The sequence below is a fragment of the Pezoporus wallicus genome, unplaced genomic scaffold (genome assembly GCF_028554395.1).
Source record: "Pezoporus wallicus isolate ANWC-B61680 ecotype Strahan unplaced genomic scaffold, APGP_CSIRO_Pwel_v1 contig_2025, whole genome shotgun sequence".
NCBI lineage: Eukaryota > Metazoa > Chordata > Aves > Psittaciformes > Psittacidae > Pezoporus > Pezoporus wallicus.
The window spans coordinates 3,574,687-3,602,597 of NW_026640253.1; the positions used below are offsets into that span (position 1 = coordinate 3,574,687).

Here is a 27,911-nt window from a genome sequence, read left to right on the forward strand (position 1 = left end):
ATTATCAATCTCTTTCCTCACACCAAGGCCTGGTACTCCCTGGAATCTGCTGCACTGAACCATGTCCAATGGTACTAGCTAGTCCTCATGCAAGGGAAGAAGGCATGAGCACAAGACCACAGTAAGGACAGGGAAGGGACATGACAACCTGGGCTGCCACAAAATCAATGCCAGATTCATCCTCAGAAACAGCAGAGATACTGATAAATAGAAATTTTAGCAACCTTCGGCAATACTTTTCAATGAGAGCAAAATCAGGAAACAACAGTTGGTAAGGGAGCTTGCTGAAAGTAGCAAGTTAAGGAGGAATAAGTAATACATGCAAATAGCAGAATAGCTCATAAAAATTTATGCTTGTAGAGGACAGAAGCAATGCAGAGATCAGTACACTGCAGCAGCCTTGAGATCTCTGAACACATACTTCTGCAATAGCGTGCAACTGTAGATACAAGCAGCAGCAACTACAATTGCAAAAAACCTCTTCCAAACTCATTCAATGTCATGCTGAAAGAATATCTGTTTCTGCAAAACCAACCTTTTTTCCCTTCACTCAAACACTGAAATGTTACTATATCTGAAAATGAACAGGTTGCTTACGAATGCCATGTTATCTGTCTGCAGATCATTTATCTGTGAATACAATAAAGTTTCTTTCCCAGGATGCTTCGGTATCAGTATGTAAATGTCTCAATACAGGGGTACACATTGTACCCGATTGTAGCTGGTCATAGAGCCAGTAGAAACCAAAAAAACTAAATAAAATGGCAATACTCTACAATTCCATGGGAAAGTTTGAAACTAAAGGTCTATTGCCCACCAAACCATAAGCAATGTAACGTTTTCCTAGAAAGACCAAGAAACATGCCTTGAGCAGAAGCACTCTAAGAAAATCATCATTCATCAGTTTGTGCTGAATTTGACCACAAATCTGAAAGGCTTGTCAAGAAATTCAAAGAGAATACATCAGTAAGTAATTGCTTCTGACGTTGTCACTTCATATGCATCATATTTCTGCTATATGAGCCTTGCAGGTTAGAGGGAATTCAAAAGATAAGTATGAGAAGTCATTGCCAAGAACAGTCAAGTAGGACACCACTAAGTCAAAAGGCAGATAAAAACAGTTCTGGCATTTTGTAACTGCAGGATCAATAATTTGAAGATTTTGTGAGGTGAGGTGGGGGCTGTTTTATTATTTGCAAATGTCAATATTTCCCATACAATCAATTTAAGATGTTCCATTTGTGTAGTCTCACTCTTGCAAAAGAAACTAGAAAGAAAACAAAACACCACAAAAAATCTCAAAGGAACAAAAAGCCAAATCAACCATTCTTTGTATGCCTTGCTTTAATAAGGTAAAATTCCTACAGCTTTTTTTAAGGACTTCAAAAGTCGGTCTTGTAAGCTTTTCATTCTTCAGACACTCTTGTAGATCCTTAGTCTATTCTCAAATCAAGAACCTGTAACCCTTCTCCTCCCCTACACCTTACCTAAGAGCCTTCCAAATAAGCTGAAATTGCAACTGAATACTGAAGGGGGAAGAATAAAGAGTTTTGAGCTGTTTGAGGGAGATGATTCTGTAAAGCACAAAGCTGCAATCAACCTAATACACAAATATGGCAATCACAAGGTTGGCATTATAGAAACATCACCTAATAAACTGTGGCTTCAAAAGCAGTTCAGCGAAGTACAGCTGCTTCCCCCTTACATCAGCTCCCCCATTCTTTATTCTACATATCAGCTACCGTAGCACGTCTGCCTCAGTTCCCAAAGAAACAAAAGATCTTTTTGGCAGTCAAACATGGCAAACAGCTCTAGCTTCTTGGGAAAAGATAGAGGGGGTAGGGAGGAGTGGAATAAACTATTATTCAGATTAAAATGTTCCACATGTGCCAGTGTTATTCTAGCCAAAAGTTGTTGCAATCTACTGCCCATCCACAGTGACCTATGTGAAAACAAGAGTGTGGTCTCAACCTTGGTGCTACTGGAGAGGCCCCCCCCCCAAGAGTTAACACCTTGGTTAGCAATCTCAGGAAAGCAAAGAAACTGAAAAACCTCCTTTTCAGTCTCAGAGTGAATCCCCAAGGAAAGAGGCACACCATTGTGGGAAGCTTGCACTGATACCATCCATATTATGGACAAAGGGAGGAAGAGAGATAAAAAACCACCTAAACCAAAGCTCACAAAAATCACAGAACACTTCAGTCTTTGCAAAAATCAAGCAATGGCTCCCACCAGCACACTTCACTTCTGCAGCAAGCATTAGTACTTCTACCATAGCAAAGACAGACATTTAGTCACAAACTATTTACCTGAGGAATAACCAGTATTGTAGAAAAGGTTCACTGCAAGAAACACAGCTGGCTCTAACCCAAACGCCATGTCTTTATTCCATGATAAAAACACCCAAAAGAGGAAAATGCAAAACAGGTCAAATATGTCAGAAAATGGTATCTGCCAATTTAAATCTTGCTTACTTTTCTTCCTCCTCTTTCAACTATCCCTTACAAATGCCTTTAAAGCAAAACATTTAAGTTTGCAACTATTTAAGTCTGTTGAACTTGGAAACTAACACAGGTGCTGATAACAGCACTGCTACATGGAATACCAGATAGAAAAATACTACCCTAGTTCTGAAATACTAAGCATTTTAGTGGTATATCTCTGTGACAAATGCCTTCAATCTTTTCACCACACCCCTGTTAAAATAAAACCTACCACCAGGAAACATATGAAGATAAGCTGTCATTTTAAATCCAAAGCCAACAAAACGGAAAAATAACAACACTTCAACTACAGAGAAGAGGAATGAGTGAGACAACATTTCTATTTTACTGGTGAGAAGAAACATTTACTCTAATATCAGTTTGTCCGATTAATTTTGAGTGGAGCTAGGTGAATACTATACACCAGGTATCATCTTCCCCTAGAATTTCACACAGCAGCACCAAATGGTTACTGTGTCAGCACAGACACTTTGCTCATAACCAGTCCTGCTATGCTACATTACTTACATACACACAGATCTTGCCTCAACACCATTAAAAACACAATATGAAAAAAAAAGGTATGAGAGATGAAGAACAATTAAAATGGTATCACACGATCATATACTAGAGTGAAAGATCTAATATGAATTCTCCAAATGCAAACAAAGGGTGTCTTCAGGAAGAGTATTTCCTGAACGCATGGGCTCCAGCTTACACTCATTTTCATCCTCCCTTAAGGATGAAGTTCGTGATCAGACAGACAATTCAAAGCACCACAAGGACTCTGGCAAAAGGAACACGAGTCTACTATTGTACAAATTAATTTTTGGACTAAACCTTGAAAGAGCAGCTCAGACTTGGAAGAAAGTCAGAAAGGAATACAGGTGACAGACTAGTCACTGGCTTTAATCTTCCAGACTAAGACTTTTTTAAGAGCTATCCTACTATTAAATCAATCTTTTCTTCACAGATTGTAAGCATTTTCTTTCTTCCCCCTCCACCATTTTTTTTACACTATTTCTTTTTTTGCAACACTTACTTCTAACGTAACTATTATAATCTTTATGATATAACATTCAAGACTACAAAGGCATGTGCAACAGCAAATTTTAAGATTAGAATACGATGTCCAGATATTTGGGTCCAAGTTCCATACTTTGTAATAGCAACTCCAAGATTACAATCTCACATAAAGTATAATGCAATGGCAAGATGATCCTTTGTTCTGCCACTCTGCAATAAACAAACTCTATTGACAAGTGATTGTTAAAAACTAACACACCATCACGAAGAAAAAGAAACCAAAATCTTTGGTGAAAAAGAACACAGAACAAAAACTCCGGCAGTTCCATGTAGTGCAAGTATTTCCACTATCAGATCACACCTAACTAACTTAACAGATAAGAGACTCCAGCTGAATAATAAGCTGAGGCATGACTTCATTCTCCATACCTTTGCAGGGCACAGTCATAGAGCCTAAATTAAGAAACCCTATCATAATGTTGCAGCACTACAATAAGTTGTATTACACACTAAATTTTTGGTAGTCCATGTATTTCAGCATTTCCTGGTGAACACCAAGCTGGCCATGAGCCAACAATATGCCCTTGCATTAGTTGAAGCACTGCCAGCAGGTCGAGGGAGCTGATCCTTACTCAGTCCTGGTGAGCCAGCACCTGAAGCATTGTATCCAGTTCTGGGCTCCTCAGTACAAATAAGACCAGGTCCAGCAGAGGGCTATGGAGATGACTAGGGGACTGGAGCACCTCCTGTATGAGGAAAGGCTGAGAGAACTGGGACTGTTCAGCCTGCAGAAGAGAAGGCTTAACAGCGCATACAAACACCTGAAGAGAAGCTGCAAAGTGGACAGAGACAGGCTCTTTTCAGTGGTGCCCCATGACAGGGCTAGAGGCAATGGGCACAAACTGAAACACAGGAGGTTCCATCTGTACCATCAGGACACACTTTTTCACTGTGAGGGTGACTGAGCACAGGTTGCCCTGAGAGACTGAATATCTTCATCCTTGGAGATACTCAAAAATCATCTGGATGCTGTCCTGGGCACCTGGTGGCTCTGCTTCAGCAGGGGTTGGACCAGATGACCTCCAGAGGTTACTTCCAACATCTGCCATTCTGTGATATCCTCTATGAAAGAAATGTATCTGTAACAGACCCTTGCAGCATACTTTAGAGATTTCTGTCATCACTTCTGGCACATCAGCATCGTCTAGAAAAGCGAAACTGTGCCTCAGCTCCTCTCCTGTCCAAGTTGTTGGTTTGAGTTGTGGGGGGCTTTTGCTGTTTGTTTGGCTTTACCACCACCAAGTAATTTTTTATTTTTTAATATCTGCTTTAACAGGTCATCCAGTGAGAACACAATTATCAAAATAAAAAAGATCACTTGAATTTGGGGATAAAAGTGCCCTAGCAATAGAGAATAACTACAAAGTCCTGTAGAGTATTTCTCACTATATTAAAAGAAAACAAATATATATACATATACTGTGCATTTTCCATCAGTCAGCCAACTTTTCCAGGAAAAGGTGTTACAGCTGTGCTATTTAGTACGCTTCCACCATACAAAGAAAAACACAATCAGAGGTGCCTCTACAAGAAAAGGACCTAGACTGAGCATCAATTCAGGATCTTATAGTTCATTTATAAGCCTGCAGAAAACGCTGTTATCATCAGTACTAAGGCTGAATACCTGAAATGCACAGTTTCATTAGCTCGGTGAGAACAAAGTGTGGCAGCAGCATCCCCAGAGGCCCCGGCAGCGGGGTAGTGATGACATCATGCCAGTCTGAGCTCCGGCAGCCCCAGTGCACACAGCCCTGGAGAGACCCAGTGTGCCCAGCTCCACCGTGCTGGGGAGCATCCCGCTCCCCACCCTGCACCCACCAGCTCAAGTGCCAGTGCCTCTCTGCCAACAATGGACACTTATGAAGCAAATTGTTTCAACAGTACAAGGATTCAGAATCTATTTTTCAGCACAGAAGTAAGGGGGGGGGGGGGGGCACGAAACAGTGCACAATAACTCTTTCATTCAAACAAGAAAGCCTTCCAGGAAGTACAAAGTATTTCAAAGCTTTATCCAAAACCCACTGAAATCAACAGAGGCCCTTTCCATTTGTATCGGTGAACACTGGAGAAGGCTGTACCCTAAGACACAATCTGAAAGCATTATCAGTTGCATTACCGTGCATTACGAATAACACAACAAACTCAAGAAAAGGCACTGAAATTGCAGCTAGCTCATCCACTGTGACATTATCATAAATTTAGCCTCCTCCCCCTTGTTTCTCCCCCTCTTTTTTTTAAACCCTTTCCTCAATTCATGCAAAAATCAGTCTCAAGCATAAATAACAAAACCTGTTCTCCCCGATACCCCACACCTTGTCAAAAGCAACACCATTACAGTATCACAGTGGAATAGCAGAATCCAAGATACACTGCACACTACAGTTTTATGTACTGGAGTCCTTGACCAGGAAAGTAAATATAAGAAAGAACATAAATTATCCAGCTTCCAGACCTGCACACTCAAACGGAGTATTTTAAATAAAGCACTGATGTCTCCCAGTTTCCTATTAGCTAGCTCAGAATAACACACTGCTGCTTTTAAGTTTAATTATATGAGGAAAGTTATTTATGTTTCTCTCAAGACCAGAGAGTATTACTGAGCGTGCCTTGCACTATGTTACACAAATAGATATATAATAAATGAATAAAAAAATCAACACCAGAAAATGTTTTCAATCTAGAAACTTTGCTCACCGGTGACTTCATCAAGAAAAAAATCTATGGAACCTCACGTATCTTTCAATTAAATTGTATTGCATTTTGTTCTTTTGGGTTTCTTAAATCAAGCTGATGCTGTAAATTAAAGTGTTGCTACAGAATTGGCCAATATGCTGTATTCAGTCTTCAACTCTCAAACTGTAGTCTACTATTATTTTAACATCAGACAAACATGAATTCTTTTAGGGTAAGATACTGCTCAGGATGAGAAATTCTGTTTGAAGTCATTAGAAGGAAAAAAAAAGAAAAAAAAAAAAAGGAAGCTTCCATGATAACCAAAGTTTAGGTGAGTTCAATGTAAGTCAGTTCTAGTAACTCAAATTCAATTTCACAAAAAACAAGGTTTTATTTAGTGAGGGAGGGTTTAAATACAATGATGTAAAAAAACTCATGACATCTTGTAAAAAGGAAGCTAATTAAAAAGGTGGGGGAGAAAGCACATCACTGGTCAAGTTCTAAGCTCAGATACACAAAATAACTTTTGATGTTAGGTCAGGTTTTCACCACTGCATTCCTGTCTCTTTCTGGACAGCTAAGGATACTAAGCAACAATGTAATTTAACTGAAGCCATTACACTGAAACTAAAGCTGAAGCAAGGTGCTGCTAAAACAACAGATTTTAGCCTTAAAACACAGGTTTGAGGCAGTATTGTGGCACAGTCTGACACAATTTAGCTGCGTATTTGGTGTGATCATTCTCATCTAACAGAATAAATAGTTCCTAATTTCCGATACTGCTGGAATAGAATTCTTATCTTATGCTACAACAAAACTTAATATTGAACAAGCAAAAAGTCTTTTGCTTTCCCTCCAGAACCTGATTCATTAAGATTCCCTGCATGTTTCAAACGTCCAAAAGCCTGACTAAAAGTTGATAAATTCATCCAAGCTCCAAGTGGAGGGCAATGTATCACTGCTAAGATGAGAGATGACCTAAAATGATAACCACGGCCACCACAGCGCCTTCCCTCTGAAAAATCCGTTTAAGAGTGGTACTCTGTCGGGTTTGTCAGAAGTTGGGTGCACAGCTGGCCGTTCCTGCAGGTCGAGCACTTAGGGCAGCTACACAGATCCCGAGGCGTCGGGGCGGGGGGCGCTCCCCCGGCTTCCCCGGGTCTGCGAAGCAGGGAGGCGGCGAGGCTGGACCCCGCCTCCAGAACTGCTGCCGCCGCCACCACAGCCAAGCTGCCCGCTGACAGCCGCCGGCCGCCGCTCCCCAGCCCCGCTGCCACTCACCGGAGAGCTCGTCCGGCTCCAGCCCGGTCTCAGTGTCCAGCCCGCAGATCACGAAGTAGTCGGCGAAGCGGCCGGGTGCCGAGGAGGAGCCGCCGCCGCCGCCGCCGCCGCCGCCGCTGCCGCCGCCGCTCATGCTGGAGCCCGAGGGGTGCGCGGCACTCAGGAGGTGAGAGACCAAGCGGCGGCGGGCAGCGGGGCTGCGCCAGCTGCGCCAGCTGCGCCGGCCGCCTCCATGACGGAGCGGAGCGGGCAGCGCCGCACGGCATTGTGGGTACAGCCCCCAGCGGTTCCTGCGGAGGGGCGGCCCGGGCAGGGAACCGCAATGCTGCGCCTGCGCCCTGGGCTCCCCGATGACGTGATGCTGCTGGGCCAGGCGGGGGGCGGAGCGCGCGCAGGGGTGGCCTCGCGCGGTGGCCGTTTGGTGGGGGCGCGGGCGCTGTCTGAAGGGACAGGCGGGGTACGTTGGTGGGCTGCTGCCGGGTGTGCCCCGTACCTTCTGGGGACGGACCGTAGTTACCTGTCTGAGCTTCGGGGACTGAGGGGCTTCCCGCAGAGGCTCTCCTCAGCCAGCTCTGCCCCCTCTGCAGTTGGAGAGGACAAGAAGGCTCTGCCAGGGGCTGCTCACTCAGGGCACGGTTTAGTTGCGGTGGTGCTTCAAAAGCATATAGAACCATAGAATCAACTAGGTTGGAAAAGACCTTTAAGATCAAGTCCAATCGTTACCCCGGGTCTGCCAAGTCCATCACTAAACCATGTCACTGTGGGCCTCATCTACGTGGTCTCTGAACACTCCCAGGGAGGGTGATTCCGCTGCCTCCCTGGGCAGGCTGTTCTGATGCCTGATCACCCTCTCAGTGAAGAAATGTATCCTAATATCCAATCTAAACCTCTCCTGGTGCAGCTTGAGGCTCTTCTTGTCCTATCACATGTTATGTGGGAAGAGATCATTCATCTCTTCATCCTTCTCTTGGGTAGGTGTAGGGAGCAAGAAGGTCTCCCTTCAGCCTTCTCCAGACTAAACCCCAGCTCCCTCAGCTGCTCCTCATCAGATTTGTTCTCCAGACCCTTCATCAGCTTCGTTGCCCTCTGGACCTGCTCCTGTATCTCAATGTCTCTCTTGTAGTGAGGGGCTCAGAATCAAACACAGTATTCAAGGCGCAGCCTCACCAGTGCCATCTTTCTTTGTCACCTACAGCTTCTCATCCCTGCTCCCTGAAGGCTGCTGCCCCAGTGGTTGTGACTCAGCACCTTGGTGGAGCAGCCATACCCTGAAACTAGCCCAGGTCATGGAGGAGAGAGGGTGGCTGCCAGGGAAGTGCTTTTGGCATTGTTTGGTGTTAGGGTATTTGGGTGCCTGGTTGTTGGGGTTTTTTTTCCATTTGAATTAACATCACAGACAATTCTGTTAACAGTTAGGCTTGCACAGCTGAGTGAAATCCCTCCCTTGGGCCCAGCATGGAAATTAAATGGTTGTTCCCCTGGGGAAGAACAAGAACGACTCAAACCAAGCTGCGGACCAGTAACACATACCCATGCTCTGAGCTGAGAGTACTTCTTTCCACTGACCATAGAGGGGCCTCAGATGGCCTTGCTAGACTAAAACTAGGTCTGTAAGCAGTTCCCCTTCCCCTCCTCACTCAGTTCTCTATTCATGGCTTTCACATCAGAATTCTTCCATACCCTGTAGGGCTTATAAAAGGAGAAATTAAAACTTTTCAGTCTCTTAGGATTATTATCTAGGACTGCCTGAGTAGTTAAGGTTGCATCCATAATGCTGAATTCATCAGGAACCAATCTTAACTAAACATGCTATCAAGCATGAAAAGCTTCTCATATATGAGTTTACAGACTGAGTTCTTTGTGGACACCAAGAGAGAGCAGCTCGTAAGACTTCACTGTCAATGGTCTACAGCCTTTTACAGTACAGTAACTAAGCTCTGATGCCATTTTGCCTGGTGAATTGTAGACAGCTATTCAATCCTTCTGGGAAATAGGAAAAACTGTAAGAAGCACTGGCACTATTAGTATTCACTTGGTTAAGACTGTATGTGCCACAGAATTGGTTATCAATGAATGAAGGTATTGCTTAGATTTGATTGACAGTTCTGGCAGTTCAATTTTAAGCCACTAGTGAACCTGAGGGAGAGATTCAATAAAGATAGCAGGATAATTAGAGGCAATATTAGAGTGAAAGTCTCATGTTAACTTTACAGTAAGCATATGCATTTAGATTGTGTTGAGCTTGCCTGGTGATTTGTGGAAGAGAGCAACAGAGAACAGAACTAGCTGCAACTGATTGCTCTTATTCTGCTGTTCTCTAGCCATTTTGTGCACATTTTGCTTCTCCATCTGCTTTCAGTGTGGCAAAGGACAATATGCAGCATGTAGTAAACTTCTTTTGAGTAAGCCTGAACTGTAGTTCGTAAGTCAACCCTTATGAACAAAAGTCACAGTCTGAGAGTCTTGGAAGGACTTGCAAGAAGGTCTAGGGAAACAGCACAGATATTGGTGAGGTTTTTGTCAAATAAAGACTAAAATGGGGAAATAACAGAATTGTTCTTACTTGCATTTTAACATTTCCAGCAATAACCACACATTTAGAAGATTTAGCAAATAAAGTTAGATGGGCTGATAAGCAAGCAGAGGATTACTAGAAATGCTGTTGAGCAGCAATATTTAAATTCACAGATGCCTTGCTATGCAACAGGGCAAGGGAAAAGCTCATTCATACTTTGTCAGATAAATTCTCTGCTTTCCCAGCCAGCTTACAGCCTCATAGCTCTTAAATCTAGTCATCTACATAAAAGGACACAGAAGTGTTAGAACAAGTCCAGAGGAGGGCCACAAGGATAATCAGAGGGCTGGAGCACCTCCTGTATGAAGACAGGCTGAGAAAGTTGGGGCTGTTCAGCCTGAAGAAGAGAAGGCTGCATGGAGACCTCATAGCAGCCTTCCAGTATCTGAAGGGGGGCTATAGGGATGCTGGGGAGGGACTCTTCATTAGGGACTGCAGTGATAGGACAAGGAATAAAAGGGGTTAAAACTTAAACAGGGGAAGATTAGATTGGATATAAGGAAGAAGTTCTTTACTGTAAGGGTGGTGAGGCACCGGAATGGGTTGCCCAGGGAAGCTGTGAATGCTCCATCCCTGGCGGTGTTCAAGGATTGGTTGGACAGAGGCTTGGGTGACATGGTTTAGTGTGAGGTGTCCCTGCTAATGGCAGGGGTTTGGAATTTAATGACCTGAAGGTCCTTTCATACCTTAACTATTCTGTGATGATATGATTCTACGATCCAGTACATGTACCCAAACAGTTGGAGCTTCCTCCTCCCATTCCTCCTATCGTATCTTCTACCCCATGATTATTTAATTTCTGAAATACTCTTGCCTAGTGACCACAAGCAACATCTCTGATGCCTAATTCAAAGGCTAGTAGCTTTAATCTGTCAGTCTTCTTGAGCAATATTCCCATCACAGGAAACACCCAAAATATGGCAATTTTGTCAGTAAACTTTGTGAATTGCTTAGATGTTCTTGAGTAAGGCCACAACACTAAACTATATTATGAATTCTTCTAAGTATTATTTATGATGTTGAGAAAGTCTGTGGAATTGTGATTTGCTCAAAGCCCCTTTTCATGGCATAGAATTTTTCCAAGTACAGTAAACACTGCAAATTCCAAATTATTGGATACAACTGCTCAAGGGCAAGTGTTGTGAAAGAAACATCAGAAGTTACTCCCGTAACATTACATTTTAGTTACAATGCAAAATTTTAAAAGGTATGTCCCACTGTGGCACTCCACTCCTCTCCAGAGCCTGCTGACCTCCTGAGGCTATGAAGATGATATTGAAGTCCTAGAGATGTGCAGAAGCAGAATTTTCTGTGCTTTGAAGACCATCTACAGAAAGAAGCTTTTACAAGGCCTCTTGCATAGTTATACACCAGTCATCAATTTAGCTCTCATAATCCAGACCCAAATTCTTCCTTGTATACTAGGAAACAATGAAACATGAATTATTACAGTAGGTCAGGAAGGGGAGTTATGGTATGTTAGTAAACATATTATGCTCTTATTCATATTAATTGCCATTATTTAAAGGCCATAACTTCTTTCACTTCTTTTGGGTGACCTGGAGCTATAGAGCCACTAGCTGAGAGGTGAACAGAAATATGTATCATTGTAAGACATCAATTGGTCGTAGAAATAATCAGAATAACTGACTTCTCTTTGAGGGGGAATCCGAAAAGCTCACTCTGGATCCCACACTCCTGTCAAAACTTTTCCCTCTTAACACTGCTATACTGAAATACATGATTTACAAACCTCACAACATTTATGACAGAAGGAAAGTTTTCTGTAATTTGACCTGTATTTTTTTCAGCCTTCTGGCGGGGTAAAACCAAAAAAAAAACCCAACCACACAAAACTGTTCTGTAATCTTGCAAAAGCAATTGTCCTACATTATGAAAATATTATATATTTAAGGGATAGTTTGACTTCCCCTTTCTGGCACAGCTCTGTACTGGGTGATAAGGAATGGACAGGCACTCAGGCATCACTTCTGGGACAGGATTTGTTCTCTGTGTCCAAGTTAATTTTGAACAGAGGAATTTGACTAGAAGGCATGATTCTTAGTGCTTCAGCTCCCACAATTCCCAGAGTTATTACTCCAGTTATTACAAGAAAGAAGAAAAGTATGTGACTAAACAAGAAATGCATTTCCTGTTTGTTCCTTTAATAAATTTCTAGTGCAAAACACTGGACGTACGAATTTCATTCCTGTAGTAACACTCTCACAAAGGCTCCTATTTCAGTTAGTCTGTACATTCACAAAATTGTACCTGCAGTAACTGCTGGGTATTTCAGTCCTGGATCAGCTACCTGGCTGAGTCTGTTCTGCTGGTAGGGCAGCTTAATCCCAGTGAACGGCAGAGTATGAGGCAGGAAACATACATCAGTTCTAATGCAAAGCAGAGCAATCCACACGTGTCGTTACTGTCATAAAAATAGGTTATCACAGAAACTATACAGGATGAATAGGCTCAGGAACAGCACACAAAAATCTTTCAGAGTTACCTAACAACAAAAGCCATGCTTTGACTTTACATAATAGTATCATTCACTAACTTTTTAAGAAAGACTTCACACCTTTTTACTTCTGTTTTCTTAACCTTTTGGCAAGCTTTCAGCATCAATTTTCTATACAAGGCACAAAAAGAGAATTTCATAAACTGGAAAGAACAGAATATAAAGGGAAGATGAATTATAACTTCAGCACATGAGCCTTTCATCAAGAATTCATAAAAAAAGCAAATTATGCCTTTCAGTGCAAAATACAAAAACTTTTCAAAATTACTGTTGTGAAAAATTAGAAAAGTCAAGTTTATCTACATATTCTGAAATAGAGGTAGAAACAAAATTAATCTCATCTACAGATGTAAACAGCTCAGTTTAATTTTTAATCAGTCATTAAAAACACCATTTAAGAAGAATTCATCCCTTTTAAACAGGTCAATAAAAAAGATAAGCTTAATGTGAAGTTTAGTATGCTTCATTGTACTAAAAGATACAATGTTCCATGTTTTATGTAATAGCTTTATTATCAAATGGCAAGAGACATTTAGTGATGATGTCATGCAGGTATCACAAAACAGTCCAAAAGATAGACAGGTTACCTAACACCTCAAAACTCCTTGCAAGTAAAATCAAAGCTACACCTGCCTGTCCTGGTTCATTTCATGGTAGTCACTTTCTTACTATCAAAATATTACAGCTATCCCTTGGATCACTTGCTGGATTCCCTAAAAATATAGGCTAGTAGAGTATTCCATAACACAGTGCTTTTTTATCTTTTTCCACAAGGCCTTCCTTACTCCTCACCACCCTTAGTCCTTGAGGGGTAGGAAACCGCTTGGGGCCATTGGCAGCTGAAGATAAGCACAGAAGGAACAGGTTAAAAAAAACAAAACAAACAAAAAACAACTAAGGTTTTGCAAAAGGAAAGGACCTTATTTTTGACCTTTTTAAAGTCTTAAGGCTTATAGCCACTGTGATGGGAACACAGTCCATGGCTGAAACACAATAGGTTTTCCAATGACATAGCCTGATCTGATCTACACAGTGAAATACAACTCAAGTGAAAATGTCAAGCAATAGCGTGATTCACATTAAACTGAAAAAGTTCAGTTCCTTCTTTAGCGTTTAGTGTTCCCTCTTTAGTCTTTAGAACCTTGGTTCCACCAAACATTGGCTTTATACAGCACAGAAAGGATTTCACAAGAGCATCTGTAATTGACCAGAAATTGAGACAAATGCTAAGAAAAACCACTGGGCAATAAGTAGTAAGTAGTTTATTCTGACAGTTCATCTGCATGAAAAACTAACTATGCAGAAAAGTAGGCTGTAAATATACAGCAACTTCACATGCCAACAGTCCAGGAGACGCTTGCTTACAACAGCTAAATTCACACTAAAGTTTACTATGGAATAAATCCCCTGGGTAGGCAACCTCTGAGATCAAAACTGCAGCAACAGAAATAATCACTGCTCAGTTTTAAATGCCAATAAAGTACACTTTTAGAGTAAAATCTAATAACAAACCAACTGCTGAAGCTAAATGATCTTACGATAAACTTGCAAACAGTAGTGATATGAATTCCTTTATCCATCTATGTCAAAAATACCATTTACTGTACAGCCTGAATTTAAATAAAAGTGTATCAATAATATTTACTGAATATTCACATGTAATACTGTGATGAATCGAAGGAGTCAATTATGTTACAAAAACAAAAAACAAAAAACCTTTAAGGTAGCAGTACCTTCTACATTATCACATTTATGGAACTGCTCTCAATGATCTATCGTATGGTAACATGAAGATACAGACAAATAAAAGACTGAATTGGAGCATATGCTAATGTGCCAACTGCCATTTCAGCAAGATACTTTAGGGGCACCAACTTAAAGCATATAAGCAGCACTGGTTTCAGTAGGATAAAACTTAAATGCACACCCCAGTTCCTTGCTGATCAGGGCATCACTTTATGGAATTCCACTAACATTACAAGCTACAACAGTTGTAAGCATACAAAGAGAGGTATCATATACCTTACTGAGTGAATATATATACTTCTGCTTAAAGGTAAATCAGCTGGTTGCCTCTTGCCAGTTACTGACTTATCAGACAATGGAACGATCCTGTCAATTTTATATACAGACACAAAAGCCTTCTGTTACGTGATACTTTGAATATTATTCAGAATCAGCTTTTTAGTAAGAATTGCACCAATTTGCCTACCTGACATTTCTTCTAGCTAATCAACCTGCAATGAAAAATTTTATACTCTTTTTATGCATTGCTTTAGAAATGGTAATTAAAATTACACTGCTGTGCTGGTTTCAGCTTAACAGTTAATTTTCTTCCTAGTAGTTTCTTCTATACCACAGCACATCATGGCTGTCCCCACAGCACATCCCCATCAGCCTCTGGGAAAATTGAACGGTACAATGGCCTGTTAAAAACTACACTGAGAGCAATGGGCAGTGGGACTTTCAAACATTGGGGTACACATTTACCAAAAGCCACCTGGTTGGTCAACACTAGGGGATCTGCCAACAGGGCTAGCCCAGCCCAATCGGAACTTTTATGTACTGCAGAGGGGGATGAAGTTCCTGTGGTGCACATAAAGAATTTGCTGGGGAAGACAGTCCGGGTTATTCCTTCTTCAGGTAAAGGCAAACGCAGTCGTGGGATTGCTTTTGCTCAGGAACCTGGATATAATTGGTGGATTATGTGAGAAGATGCGGAAGTCTGGTGTGTACCTCAAGGGGATTTAATTTTGGGGAAAACAGACAATAAACTTAATTACATGCTGTTGCCTGCTATATAAGGCTTCTATAGCCCATCAGCTATATGCCTGTCTCTGCCACTCTGGGCTCTGAAAATATGTACCGTCATGATCATCAGCAGAGAACAGTCATGGGAAAAACCAGCAGCAGGAGTCTCCCAGTCCTGTTCTCAGGTCATCATCGACTGAACCTGACATCCCTCAGATCATCACCCCAGCAAAGAATGAACTTCGACGAGACCAGATGAGCTCAGTGGTGACATCATCAGGCAACAATCCAACACCACACACCATGTCTCCTGCCCTGAAGGACGGTTACAAGAGATCATGGACTGAATGAATGCAGCAAACTTCATAGGGATGGTCCACAGACTAAGGAATGATACCTCTGTGAGAGACAAAAAAGATACTGGTATATTGGAAAATGTGGAACCTGAGCTTGACATAAAGGATATAGAATAAGGGGCAGATACAGTCCTGGTTTCAGCTGTTAAATTTCTTCCTAGCAGCTGGTGCAGTGCTTTAGTTTTAGTGCAGTGTTTTGGCTTTAGTCAGAGAATAATGCTGATAACACACCAGTGGTTGAGCTGCTGCTGAGCAGTGCTTACTCTGGTCAAGGACTTTCCAGTCTTTCATGCTCTGCCAGTGAGGAGGGGCACAAGAAGCCAGGAGACAGCAGAGACAGGACACCTGACCCAAACTAGCCAAAGGGGCTACCACATCCATACCACAGCATGTCATGCCCAGCATATAAACTGGGGGGAGGCACCCAGAAGGGCCTGATCGCTGCTCAGGTCTGGCTGGGTATTGGTCAGCCGGTGGTCAGCAACTGTGTTTTCTGAGCTTTTTTTGTTGTTATTGTTTCCTATTATAAATAATGTTTGTTGTTAGTGTTGGTATTCTACTATCACTATATTTTACTCTTTTTTAGTTAGTGGACTGTTCTTATCTCAACCCGTGGGGTTTAAACTCTTTTGAGTCTCCTCCCGATCCCGCCCTGTGGAGGGGGGGAAAAGGGAGGATGAGCAAGTGGTTGCGTGGTGCTAAGTTACCGGCTAGGGCTAAACCATGACAATTGCTGAAAGTTTTATATAATCATACAATCATTTTCTTAAATTGGCAGGATAAATCTAAGCAAGTGAAATATTGGCAAAATAATTAACAGTAAAAAAATAAAAATTAGAAAGTCAAAATAGTCAACAAGCCATGATCAAAATTCTAACCTGCTCTCTCCCTTTCCTTATCTTTCCCAGAATAAAACTTTACAGAGGACAAGAGGGAATGATGTGACACTTTGCCTTTGTTAATCCAGTTAAATCTGTTAAAGCAGATGTCAGTTCAAGTATTTAAATCCACACAGCGCTAATAAGTAAACAATCAGAATGAGAATATCATTGTAATTAAAGTACTGCAAAACCCTCTTTGTTTCTGAGTGAGCACCGTTATTATATTGTTATTATTTTGGAAATCCCAAAGGGAAAAAAACCAGAAATATTGTTGATGAGGAAATGTACTCAGACCAGATCACATGCATGCCTACAGAGATTATTACAAAACTGGACTGAATAGTTAAGGTTTCCTGCAAGTTTTAGAAAGCATTATCTGTAGTTTATGTCTACATTACATTTTTCGCTCTGCATATAATCAGAACAAAACGTTACATCTGTTTTTACACTTCCCTCATCCTCAGTGCCACATACACCCCCTCCCAAAGTAAAACACTGATGGTTTGGTTACAAAACTATATGTAGTACATTTCTGAACACAGTTCCTTCAATTCTGGGCCATGTGTTCATTTAAAGACATTCTTATCAATTACAAGACTCCTCTTTAATTGCTTAAGATCCAATAGAAAAGCAAATATACAAATATCAGAAGTGCTGATCCTGAGATGAAGTATGGGAAATTCTGGTCCAGTCTGATCCTTATTCAAACTTCTGTTTCAGTTTCTTCTGGAAGACAGCTGGTAGGACGGAGAGGATGGCTAGAATCATGAGAACAAAAACAGAGTTCCAGGAAACAGCTTCCCCTGCTGTTGTAAGTTGGTACAGCGTTGTTCCTGCCTTAATGGCTACAAAAGATGGTGGTGCCACACCTGGAGTGGGGAATTAGAACGGTAGGAAGGCAAAGGAATAAAAAAATAGCTTGTCAGCAAAAAAAAAATAAAACAAAACATAAATTAGTCAAACTTTTAAGACCCAAAATTTCAGACTGTTGTGTTGCATGCTTGAGGTTTTTTTTGTTTTCGTTTTTGGTGTGGTTTTTTTAAGAGAAGTGCAAATACAAAATTAAAGACAAAAAAACCCTTATCAAAAGAACTGGCTTTATGCCATTTTAAATATTTTTAATACCAAATACCAAACACAGGTAACCAATAAAAGAATCTTTGCTCTTTAGACTCTGCAGATTTCAAGCTCTCTCTACAAACCAATTTTAAGTTCATAAAGGAAAAATATAGATAGTTTCCTAAGCAGATTAAAAATCATTTGCAAAAAAATGCCAATTACAAACCTAAAGTGTTTAGCACTACATTAGTTAAATTATGAATTCACTCCTAGGAAGATATAGTATGATGAATAAAATGGATTGGGGATTAAAAATCCTTTAGATCAAAGTCCCATACATCCTCACACAGTTATACTGAATTCAAAACAGGAACTTACAGAAGTTGAGGAAGGTGTTTAGTCATTGAGTGAAACAAAGTTACCAATACAGTGTTCTTATAATGTATGTTTCCTTAATCAAGTAATTAAGACTGGGCTCATTACCTCTCGCTCAATGCATCAGAATAGTCCTGACTATTAAAAATCTTGACGGTACAAGCATCACACATCGAGAAATACAAAAATATTCTTGTGTAATCGTTTGGCTGTCCACTAGGTGGTGATCTCTGCTGAATAACTCCTACACAGGTGCAAATACCCCTGCAGGCTACCCCAAACCGCGAGTCACTAGCCAGAATTCTTACCTAGAAAAGTGCCAATGAAAAATACTTTCAATGGCACATTAATTACAGGAGATGTTATATTGATAAACCAATTGGGAAGAAAAGGTGTTATTCTCAAAAATATTATGTAGTTAATGAGGTGTTCTCTGTGTCGTTCAACCTGCCAAAACAAAGCCAACAACAAAATAATTAGTAAAAAAATGCCTGCCTTGAAAATACATAAAATAGGTAAACAATTATTTTACTACTAGAGCATTTTTAGGGGTTTTTTTGAGTCTCTCTTGTAGAAAGTTACAAGTTGCAAACAAAAATCAGCTAAACAATGAGTGACTCAAGGAAGAGTCATCAGTGAATCAACTGTTAAGCAGCGCTGAAGTTAGTCTGGAAATACCAGTCTGTAGTGGAGCATGGCATTGAATCAGCCAACATAAACAGCAAACAAGTAATTAGGCACAGCAGCAGGCCTAACCCTAACTTGAACACAGCAACCTCTGTCTGTCTAACTGTAGCCCAAATCAGCATGGCCAGCTTGTCATCCTATTTGTAAAGCTTTTGCAGGAACTAGCAGTGACATTTGCTCCTAAACCATTTCATTGTAACTCATGATCAAACTTCAAACACAGCTGTATTCCTCTCTTGCAAACTTACCCAAGTCATGGCTCTGAAGTTCATCATGTGGCTGCTGCCAAGGCAGTTGCAAAACCTATCTAACCCAGAAGTCAGAAAGCCTACCATTACTTATCCAGGAGCAACCACAATACCCCAACCTCATGTACAGTCTTAGTTATATTCTCAAGTCTAGAGTCTAGCCCAGTTCATTACACTAGGACTATATCAAAGTCTCTTCTCCTTCCAGCCTATTTTGGTACATCAGCTCTTTCAAGCGAGAACTGCAACCTCAAACCAACTTTTAAGAACAGCAAAACATCCACCATTTCTGGCCTATCCTGGCAGACCTTCACCAAGCCTAAACATGGTCATCTGGCCCCAGACAATTGAAATCAAGCCTGGTCTGATTGCAGTTCCATCCTAAATCTTAGGTAGCAACTTCCCCCCCCCCCTCAGCTTTAGCTACAACACTGAAGTCAGTAGCCCTGCTATTTTTCAGTAATACCACTGTGGGGTTTTTAATCTTAGTGAAGGACAAATATTTAAACCTTGATTAACCTTGCATCTTAGTCCTCAAAATTCAAGCACAATATAGTCCAATTAACCTGCAAACAGTGAGATATGAGCTGCACATGTAATCACATAATTTTAAATCACATATCCAGGTCTATTAAGTGGAAGTAGTAATCATTTGTTACCCAGAACAGCCTCAAGATTACACTGTGATACAAGGATTTACATGGGTCAAGAGCCAAAATACTATTGTATTATTTAATAAGGTCAAATGTATCAGACTCAGTTCTACATCTTATCTCATAGAGAAGAAGTTTAGACTACTTTTACATGAATTAAAAAAAATCTTGAACAGAGTACATTTGTATGTTGTGCTTCATACTTGCCCCCTCCCCCCTCAAAAAAAACTCATGTTTCACAGTATCAAACCAAGAGCCATAAGGCCAAATACTAATCACACTATGATTCTGAATTGTAAATTTTTAACTTCATCTGACAACTAACACTTGCTGAAAGTAATGCTATCAGATATCGTAAAAGAAAGTTTCCAAATGCTCCAACCACATCATCATCTTCAAATTAAGGTTTTGCAATCAAACATACAGCTATGGGTTTTCTTCCCCTATAAATAACACAAACCCAGCTTTCATTAGTTATGATGCTAGGAGAGCTATTATTTTAAATTGAAACTGGAGAGGTTTCCTACTGACATCAGCTAAATCAGGGGTTATCAGTTGCAAACTCTTCCTAGGTAAAAATAACTTCCTCACAGGAAATACCATAAAAAACAGGAATATTCTCCACTGTTTAAAAATGCTCAGAGAAAGTAATTACACAGTGTTAGAAAGGAGGCAGAATCCTTTGTTTGTAACTAGATACATAAGCATGAAGCCGTGGTTTTCTATGCTATTATAGTACACATTTTCTGACAAATTTCAGCATCTCTAAAAAATTTACCTGTTCTGACCATTTTACTGCTTTTTCTGTTAGATATCTGTATACAACAGGACGTCCCACTAGGTATGAAAGCATATAGCAAAATGAAGCTCCAAGTCCAGAACACTGAAAAACAAAAAAAGAACAAATGAGCAGAAAGTCTAATTAATCTTAGCCTTATATCCCTATTAACTACATGGCTGCATAATACCTGCTCCTATGCAGCCCTCCACTGGGACTCAGGGGCTCTCCTTCAGCAGTATATACACTCTCTAAGAATGCTGTTCTTAGACAAGACAGTTCCTTTATTTCCAGGGCATGTAGATCAATCTTAACATTCAAAGTAGACAATGCTGATTACTTACCAGTTAATACTGAGTGCTTCTACAGTTTTAAGATTTTGAACAGTGAAAGCTTTGCAAATAAGGGGCACAAAAGCATTAAAGAGATGTTAACTTGAAAAATCGTCAACTTGGTCCTCTATACCTACTCAATTATCTCATTCTTATGTACTACAGCTCATTATGACTGCATCTTTTTTATGTATTTTTTGAAGCTCGTCATTAACATAGACTTTGTATCTTAAATGAAGCTTCTTGGGTATGTAAGCCATTTAAAAATAAATGTGTTTTGCTATGCGATAATTGTGTTCTGAAATTACAATCAGGTTCTGGGGGATGCTAAACAAATTTAAAGGAAACTCTGGCTGATTCATACTCAGATGCCTCCATTATTAAGAAAATTTTGAGAAACAGTTTAGCCCTTTGGATCATCATTCAGTGCTACAGTGAATTTTGTGGGTAACACCATTCTCACAACAGAGCTGAATGAGAACTTATTCATTCCTCAGAAACTGAAGTACACCCCTATTTCACTCAGACTCTGATAATTTCAAACAGGAAACTGATCAGATGATTGGTTATATTCCAAATAGACAGAAATATATGCCCTCACAAACTAGTTTTCATACTTACCAGACAAACAAGAAATAAGGCCAATGGAAAGGGATAAAGAAACCCTGACAGGATACTGAGAAATATAGACCCAGGAATAGCAAACGTTTGCAAGCTGGGTGCATCTTACTTAAGGAAAAAAGAAAAACCAACCACAAAACAAACCAACCAAAATTAAAAGCTACCCATTTCTTAATTTTATAAGCAGTCAGGATATATGTATTTCAATTGGAAAAGCATAAATATAAATAGGCATAGCTTCTAAAGATCTTTATTTCAAAACACATGTGCAGAGGAGCAAAAAAAGCCCAAGAGGAACAAGCAGTAGATTGATCATTACACATACAAAAATTAGTCACTAAGTAATAAAAGCTGTACTACATTCTTCTTTCTCTGTGCTCCAACTGACACTGGAGATTTATCATAACATTACAGGAAACACATCCTTCTGATTTTACAACGTTGACTAGAGATATGCAAATTTCAGATATCCTCTCTGAAATGTTCACACAACCACCCAAGCCCATTAACTACTATGAGTTCCATGGAAGACAGACATGCATGAAGGCAATTTCTACTTCCTTACAAATAGATATGGTGCAATCACTAGGTAAAACTAGGACACATGATCAGATAATTTCAGTCAGAATTTTTCAAAAAGGCAAAATTAAGTTTCTGCGTCATAAGCAAACAGACCCTTGAGCTTAAGGCTTGCTAGGTATGCTTGAGACCAGGATGTATGGCCCACTTCAGACAGAAATATAAAGCAAAATTGTATCTGCAAACTATTTTATCCGAGTTGAATTGACTGAAGTATCACAAAGCCCAATAATCTTCCTCAAGTCCATTAGAACCAGTACAACTTTTTCTAAGTGTCAATGTTCTGAGATAACTGTAACATGCTTGCCAACTGAACACGGTCTACTGCTAAGGCAGGAAGTGTCATCGTATCAGCTGCTATAGTAATTCAATAAACAGCCAATTCTGTTCTACTTCTTGTTAATATATAAACTAACATTTTAATTTTCTTCCTAAATCTATTACTTGTGAACTACACCTAAAAAGACCAAGCCAGAGGACACTTACCAACGGCACATTCAATACTGATTTACAATTCAATACTGAGTTACAAAAGCCTCCTGCATTAAAATATAAAACAGACCTCTTATACGGCTTTTAAGTTATTAACCTTCAGTTAAGTGTTCCAGTTATGAGTGTGCTTAATGATTAATTAATATATACAGCACTGAGAAAAAAGTTAACAAGGAACACAGTCTTTGTGTCTCCCCAGGCAGAAACTACTTCAGAAATTTAGCTATCTAAAAGGAATTTTTTTGAATGTGGGCACTGCAGAGATGAAAGTAGGCTCAAAACACTTTCCTTTAGAAATGCTGCAAAATATTCTGTAAATTACCCTGACATGGCACTCATGAACATCTCAAGGAAGAACAGTGCAGTAATCTCAGTATTCCTTAGGATCAACAGTAATTTCTGACTGGTAATTCAGTTTGCAATTTAAAAAGTTAGCAAACCAGTAAAATGAGACCGAGTCTGATATCAAAGCTAAAAATATTGTCCATAACAGACAGAGTCAAGGTGAAGCTGCATGCAAATCCCCACCACCATTTACTACTATAGATGATGCATCAATTTCTTTCTACTCAATCCTTTCTTGCAGTGCAAAAAGCATACTGAAACATGAAAGAAATGTTTTTAAGTTCAAAGATTTTTGGAATATTTGTGTCTAAACCACACTAGGTAGGTTAATCTTCACCCATAATCAAGAACATACAAGATTTCTTTTTGAGATAAATATGCCCATCAAAACTGCCCTTTATATTTGAAAAAGGATACAAAACATACGTGGCAAAATAAGCCACTAACACTTGAACATAAAATGTGTCCTTATACTTGGACAAGACTTTTCCCAAGGCCTTTGCATCATCCATATCTCTAGGAACCTTTATGCATTCTCTTTCTTCCCTGAAGAAACAAAAAAAAAAAGACAGAAGTGGTGGTAAGTATAATCAAACAGTATAATAAAATTAGTTACTGAATATATAGGTAATTTCATACACTACATCACTAAACTGCAGCCTCATCAAACAAACCACATGAATTATTATGGTAACATTCTCAGATGAACACAATATTTACAATATGTTTTGCATTAGAAAATCCTCAAGTTTAGATATTTGCAAACTTTCTTTATTCATTACAATAATCTGCTTCATTCCTAGAATTTTTTTTTTTCTTACCAAGTACTGATCAAAACCAAATAATTACACAAACCAAACCTTGGCAACTGAACAGCGCTCAACATTTCAGCCAAAAACAACTGCAACTGCCTCAGCACTAGGGTCCTAACATCTGAAGGGCAGCAAGAGCAGCAGCAAAGTTTTACCTCAAAAACAAACAAAGCTTTAAGAGCAAAATCTCATGTCACACCTTAATCTGGTGCAACCCTGGGCAGCACAGTTGAGTGTCCTCTCTTCCGCTGTACCAGACTTAGTGACTGGATTGTTGCAAACTGAACTTGTTGAGCAAGTTTATCAGACAGAAAAATAACTACTAAAAGAAAAAAGAAAATTGTCAGACAAGCAGACTTCCACCTTGTCAAACTATCTATCTTTGCAACACAAGTACCAGATGCAACAAAAAGGAGAAAAAAAGAACATGAAGCTTAGATATGGAAGAAGGATGTCCCCTTCTTATGACAGCCTCCAATTATGCCAGCGCACAAGGAATTTTCAAACAAACCTAGGCCTACCCAACCATGCTTTGCCTCTCAGCTGAAGAGCATTAAGAACATAGTGAGTTACCACTGCTAATGTGACAGCAAGCAACTTTTCAAAACATGGTATCTCAACTGTGGCAGAGAAATCCTAGGTCAAATACAACTCTGTTTTCACAGAACCTACCAGTTAGTAGTTCAATATTAATGCATTGTATCCTAGCATTCCAGGTTATAAACTCATATTTATGTTAGCTTCTGTCTATAATTAACTCATGTCAGTTTAAAAATCACTTAACCCCATGTAGGTTCCTCTACAATTTGGTACTGAATGAAAAGCAAATAAATTAACCTTTCCTGCCATACTTACTCACTAAGTTGTGGGAAATTTCTATATACCAGGAACATAAGGAAAGCAGCCGATGAGAAGATGGACACTAATATAAGCAGTGATGTCCGAGCTGATCCACCTTCTGCCTGAGCTTTTCCTGAAATTTAACAATAACAAAGTTAAAAAAGCCAAACCAAAACACCATTGCTCTCACAACGGGCTTCAAACTTGTAGAAACTTCAAGGCAAGCTCTCTGTGGACATGATCTTCCCACCAATGCTCTCAATAATATATATAACACACTGCTCACATTCCCTGAAAGCTTTCAAATACGTCTGAAGTTCTTACACTGGCAAACATCCTGTAGAAGTCAACTTCTATAATTCATAATAATTTAAGCATCAATTAATAAATAATAAAGAAAAACAGAGCAAAACAAAGTAAGCCAGATGCATTTTTAACTTTTTCTGCCACACATTTGCCAGTCTGGTTACCTAAAGATTTAACTCAAACTTAAATCTTCAGTATGATAATGCAATTCTGGACATGCTCACTGTATTTTTTTCCCCTCCTAAGAAAGAGCACCAGAGCTAGTCAGGACAGACACACTCATCAGGAAAAAACAATGTAAACACACATCAACTTGGGATATAAGGATTATAGTTCTCAAGACTTCAGAATTACACATATTTTACACTCAGACTTCTCTTGGATATGTCTATACAAGCTTTTATTAGCTTTAGAGTTCTTGTGTAAAGGAAGCAATGGGAGTTCAATATGTGACACAATTATATTTTAGGCCTCTTCTATACTTCAGATTTTTACCAATATGACCATACACATGCAGCACAACAACTGGCACAAATACAGCTATACCCACACAGAATTTAAAACAGAGAGGAATACACAGTAAGAACTTGCTGCATCCACACTAGGGTGCATATGTATTAAAACACTCTGACACTGTCAGGGTAGCACACCTTCACAGCGAGCATCAGTCTTGGCCACCTGAAGAACATAAAAAAATAGCAAGGCGGTATTTTAATTCCCAAATACCTAACTAAATGACTAAATGCCAACGCACAACATTCAAGCGGGTCAAACTGCCAGCTCACTGTTGCAAAACACAGTGAAAGGGTAATGAAACCCACAGACAAAACAGCCGGCTGGACAAGCTAGCAATTCTACCCGCTTTGAGGTCAGCGTGATCCCACAGGTGTGCTCTGGCTGAGCTAAGACCGAAGGAGACATCCATGTAGCAGTTACAAGCATGAATCACAGAATCATCGGGGTCGGAAGTGACCTCAAAAGATCATCTAGTCCAACCCCCTGCCAAAGCAGGGCCAGGGACAGCAGGATCCCTGTTCCAGTGCTCCTCAGTGCAAAGAAGTTGTTACTCACGTCGAAGCGAAACTTCTCGTGTTTTAGTTTATGGCCCTTGCTCCTTATCCTGTCGCTGAGCACCACTGAAAAAGAGCCTGGCACCCGCTTTTGAGACATTTATATGCACTAATGAGATCCCCTCTCAGTCTCCTCTCGACTGAACAGGCCCGGCTCCCGCAGTCTCTCCTCACACGAGACCCGCCTCCCCCCACAAACACCGGCTGTCCCCTCGCGGCCGTGTCAAACGCCCGCGCAGGCCGGGGACGTTGCCCTCTGGGCCTGCCGACACCGTCCCCGGCCCGCGCGAGCGGCTGTGCGGGCAGCTAACCGCTGGCAGGACGCTCGCTCCCGCTGCCCCAACCCCCGGCACCTTCTAGAAGCTGCCGCTGGTGCTTGGCGCTCGCCGCCGCCGCTACTGCTGCCGCCGCCGCCGCTTGGCAAGGCCCGCGCTCCGCCGCCCTCCGCTGCGCCATAGCTCCGCGACACCCCGCGGGCCCGCCCGCCGACCGGCGAACCAGGGGCAGGGCAAGGCAGGGCAGGGCAGGCCTTGCCGGCACGGAACGACGCGAGAAGGTGGCGGGCTGAGACCTCTCACTCCTCCCCTTTTCTCCTCTCCTCCCCTCTGCTCGGCTCTGCTCACCCCACCGGATCGCTCTCGTGTTCCCGCCCCAGTGGCCGCACGGCGCATGTACGACTGCAGAGTGCCGCCGGCTTAAAAGGTGTGCGAGGGTGCCCCCCTTAGTACGGTGGGATGCAATTTGGTCTCTTCAGTGTTGGGTGCAGGCACAGGCCGGTCATGCTCACGGGAAATAGGGTAAAACCCGGCTGTGAGCTTGTTTTGTCTCAGTAACGGCGTGAGGTGTGGGAGTGGCTTTACTTTCGTGTGCGTCTACATCATCCCTCAGAGAGGGTGGCGAGAACCCCGCGGCTAACGGCTGTACCTCAGTGGGACTGGAACAGCATTGGGGTCTGAGGGGAAGAAGCATTACTTGATTTTTACAGTTTTGATTTTCGATCTGATTTGTCTTTCGAAAAGAAAGCTTCAGCGTGCTGTTTCCACAGAGCTGGGTTGCTCTTTCCCGGGAGGAAAGAAAACCCTACCAGCTGTATCAGGATTTTGTTCGTGTCTCTTCCTGTCAGTAACAAGGTTTAAAATCCCTCATAAAAGCTGGAGGGTCATGTCACAGTGTTCACACATCCCTTGGCATTCAAGCTGAATCTGACCTCGAAGCACTTTATTTCCTCATGCAGTTTTATGGCAGTAGTGCACTTCTTAGCCTTTCAATTCCTCCCCACCACCAGTAAGTGTTACAGTAAGTGCTCTCTCTTCAAAGTACACTTTGAAACCATGCAAAGAACACACATTGCATAAGCTTCTTAGCAGACTTGTTGGCTGAGGGAAATAGTGTGTCACCCTCTCCCGTTTTCCAGCTGTATCTACTTACAAATCTTCAGCCCTTCCTCAGGGCTTTGTAATGGGTGAGCTTGACACCATTCTGACATTTAACTTCAGCCTCATTTATCTGAATACTCTGGATGCAACTAGCCTTATACCATGATTAAATATATCTTTTAATATTGCTTGTACAGGATAGAACAGCTAAGTAATTTTATAACAGTAGGATTTTACAGACTGTACTTTCTGACATCATACATATTTATAAAGCAGCAAGGGAGATGCAGTTCAGCACACAGCAGACGTCTTCGAAGTGTTGCTTTATTGCTACACTGTACCAAAACCACTTGTGTTACAGTGTTTCTACAGGAAGTTGATGATTCATTAGAGATTTAAAGACTCTAATACGCCATTACAAAAGTACAGCCCCTGCCAAATCCAGTGGGAGGAAATAATCCAAACTATAAATTGCAATCAGATTCCAAGTAAAGCTTCAACTCCTGACAGGTTCCACATGAAGTTTTACTTTGCTTAGAATTTCCTACATTTAGAATCTATTTAAAAATACTTCATTAAGTCATGTAATTCACTAATATTTTTAATCGATAGCTTAGAAATGCTAATGCCCTTAGGAGCCATTCAGGCCTATGAACTTGTTGCTCTGGGCATTGGTGTCAGATGACAGAATGCTTTGTTTTTTCAAGCCCTTTCACTAGAAAATTGTACATACT

General features: G+C 40.9%; 2 protein-coding genes and 1 long non-coding RNA gene across 11 annotated transcripts in view; all 3 read right to left on the reverse strand.

Moving 5' to 3' along the window:
• DENND5A (DENN domain containing 5A) overlaps nt 1–7,861 on the reverse strand; it is a 70,537-nt gene extending 62,676 nt beyond the window's left edge. For all 9 annotated transcript variants that reach the window (XM_057418248.1, XM_057418246.1, XM_057418243.1 and 6 more), the window contains exon 1: nt 7,524–7,861. In XM_057418248.1, the coding sequence (XP_057274231.1) occupies nt 7,524–7,656 (133 nt within the window). In that variant the 5' untranslated portion in view covers nt 7,657–7,861. The remainder of the gene's footprint in view (nt 1–7,523) is intronic.
• Nucleotides 7,862–10,940: 3,079 nt separating this feature from the next.
• Nucleotides 10,941–15,526, reverse strand: LOC130604028 (uncharacterized). Its single transcript, XR_008973352.1, has 2 exons — nt 12,370–15,526; nt 10,941–11,519 (listed from the first exon to the last, which is right to left on the reverse strand). It is a non-coding gene; the product is annotated as an uncharacterized LOC130604028 (long non-coding RNA).
• Nucleotides 15,527–16,964: 1,438 nt separating this feature from the next.
• On the reverse strand, nt 16,965–26,302 carry TMEM41B (transmembrane protein 41B). The gene is made up of 7 exons (XM_057418252.1): nt 26,155–26,302; nt 24,441–24,558; nt 23,191–23,319; nt 21,358–21,451; nt 20,405–20,509; nt 18,347–18,485; nt 16,965–17,473 (listed from the first exon to the last, which is right to left on the reverse strand). Exons 1-7 carry the CDS (start codon nt 26,255–26,257, stop codon nt 17,304–17,306), a joined length of 858 nt encoding a protein of 285 aa, XP_057274235.1. The 5' UTR covers nt 26,258–26,302; the 3' UTR covers nt 16,965–17,303.
• Between the last annotated feature and the right edge of the window lie 1,609 nt (nt 26,303–27,911).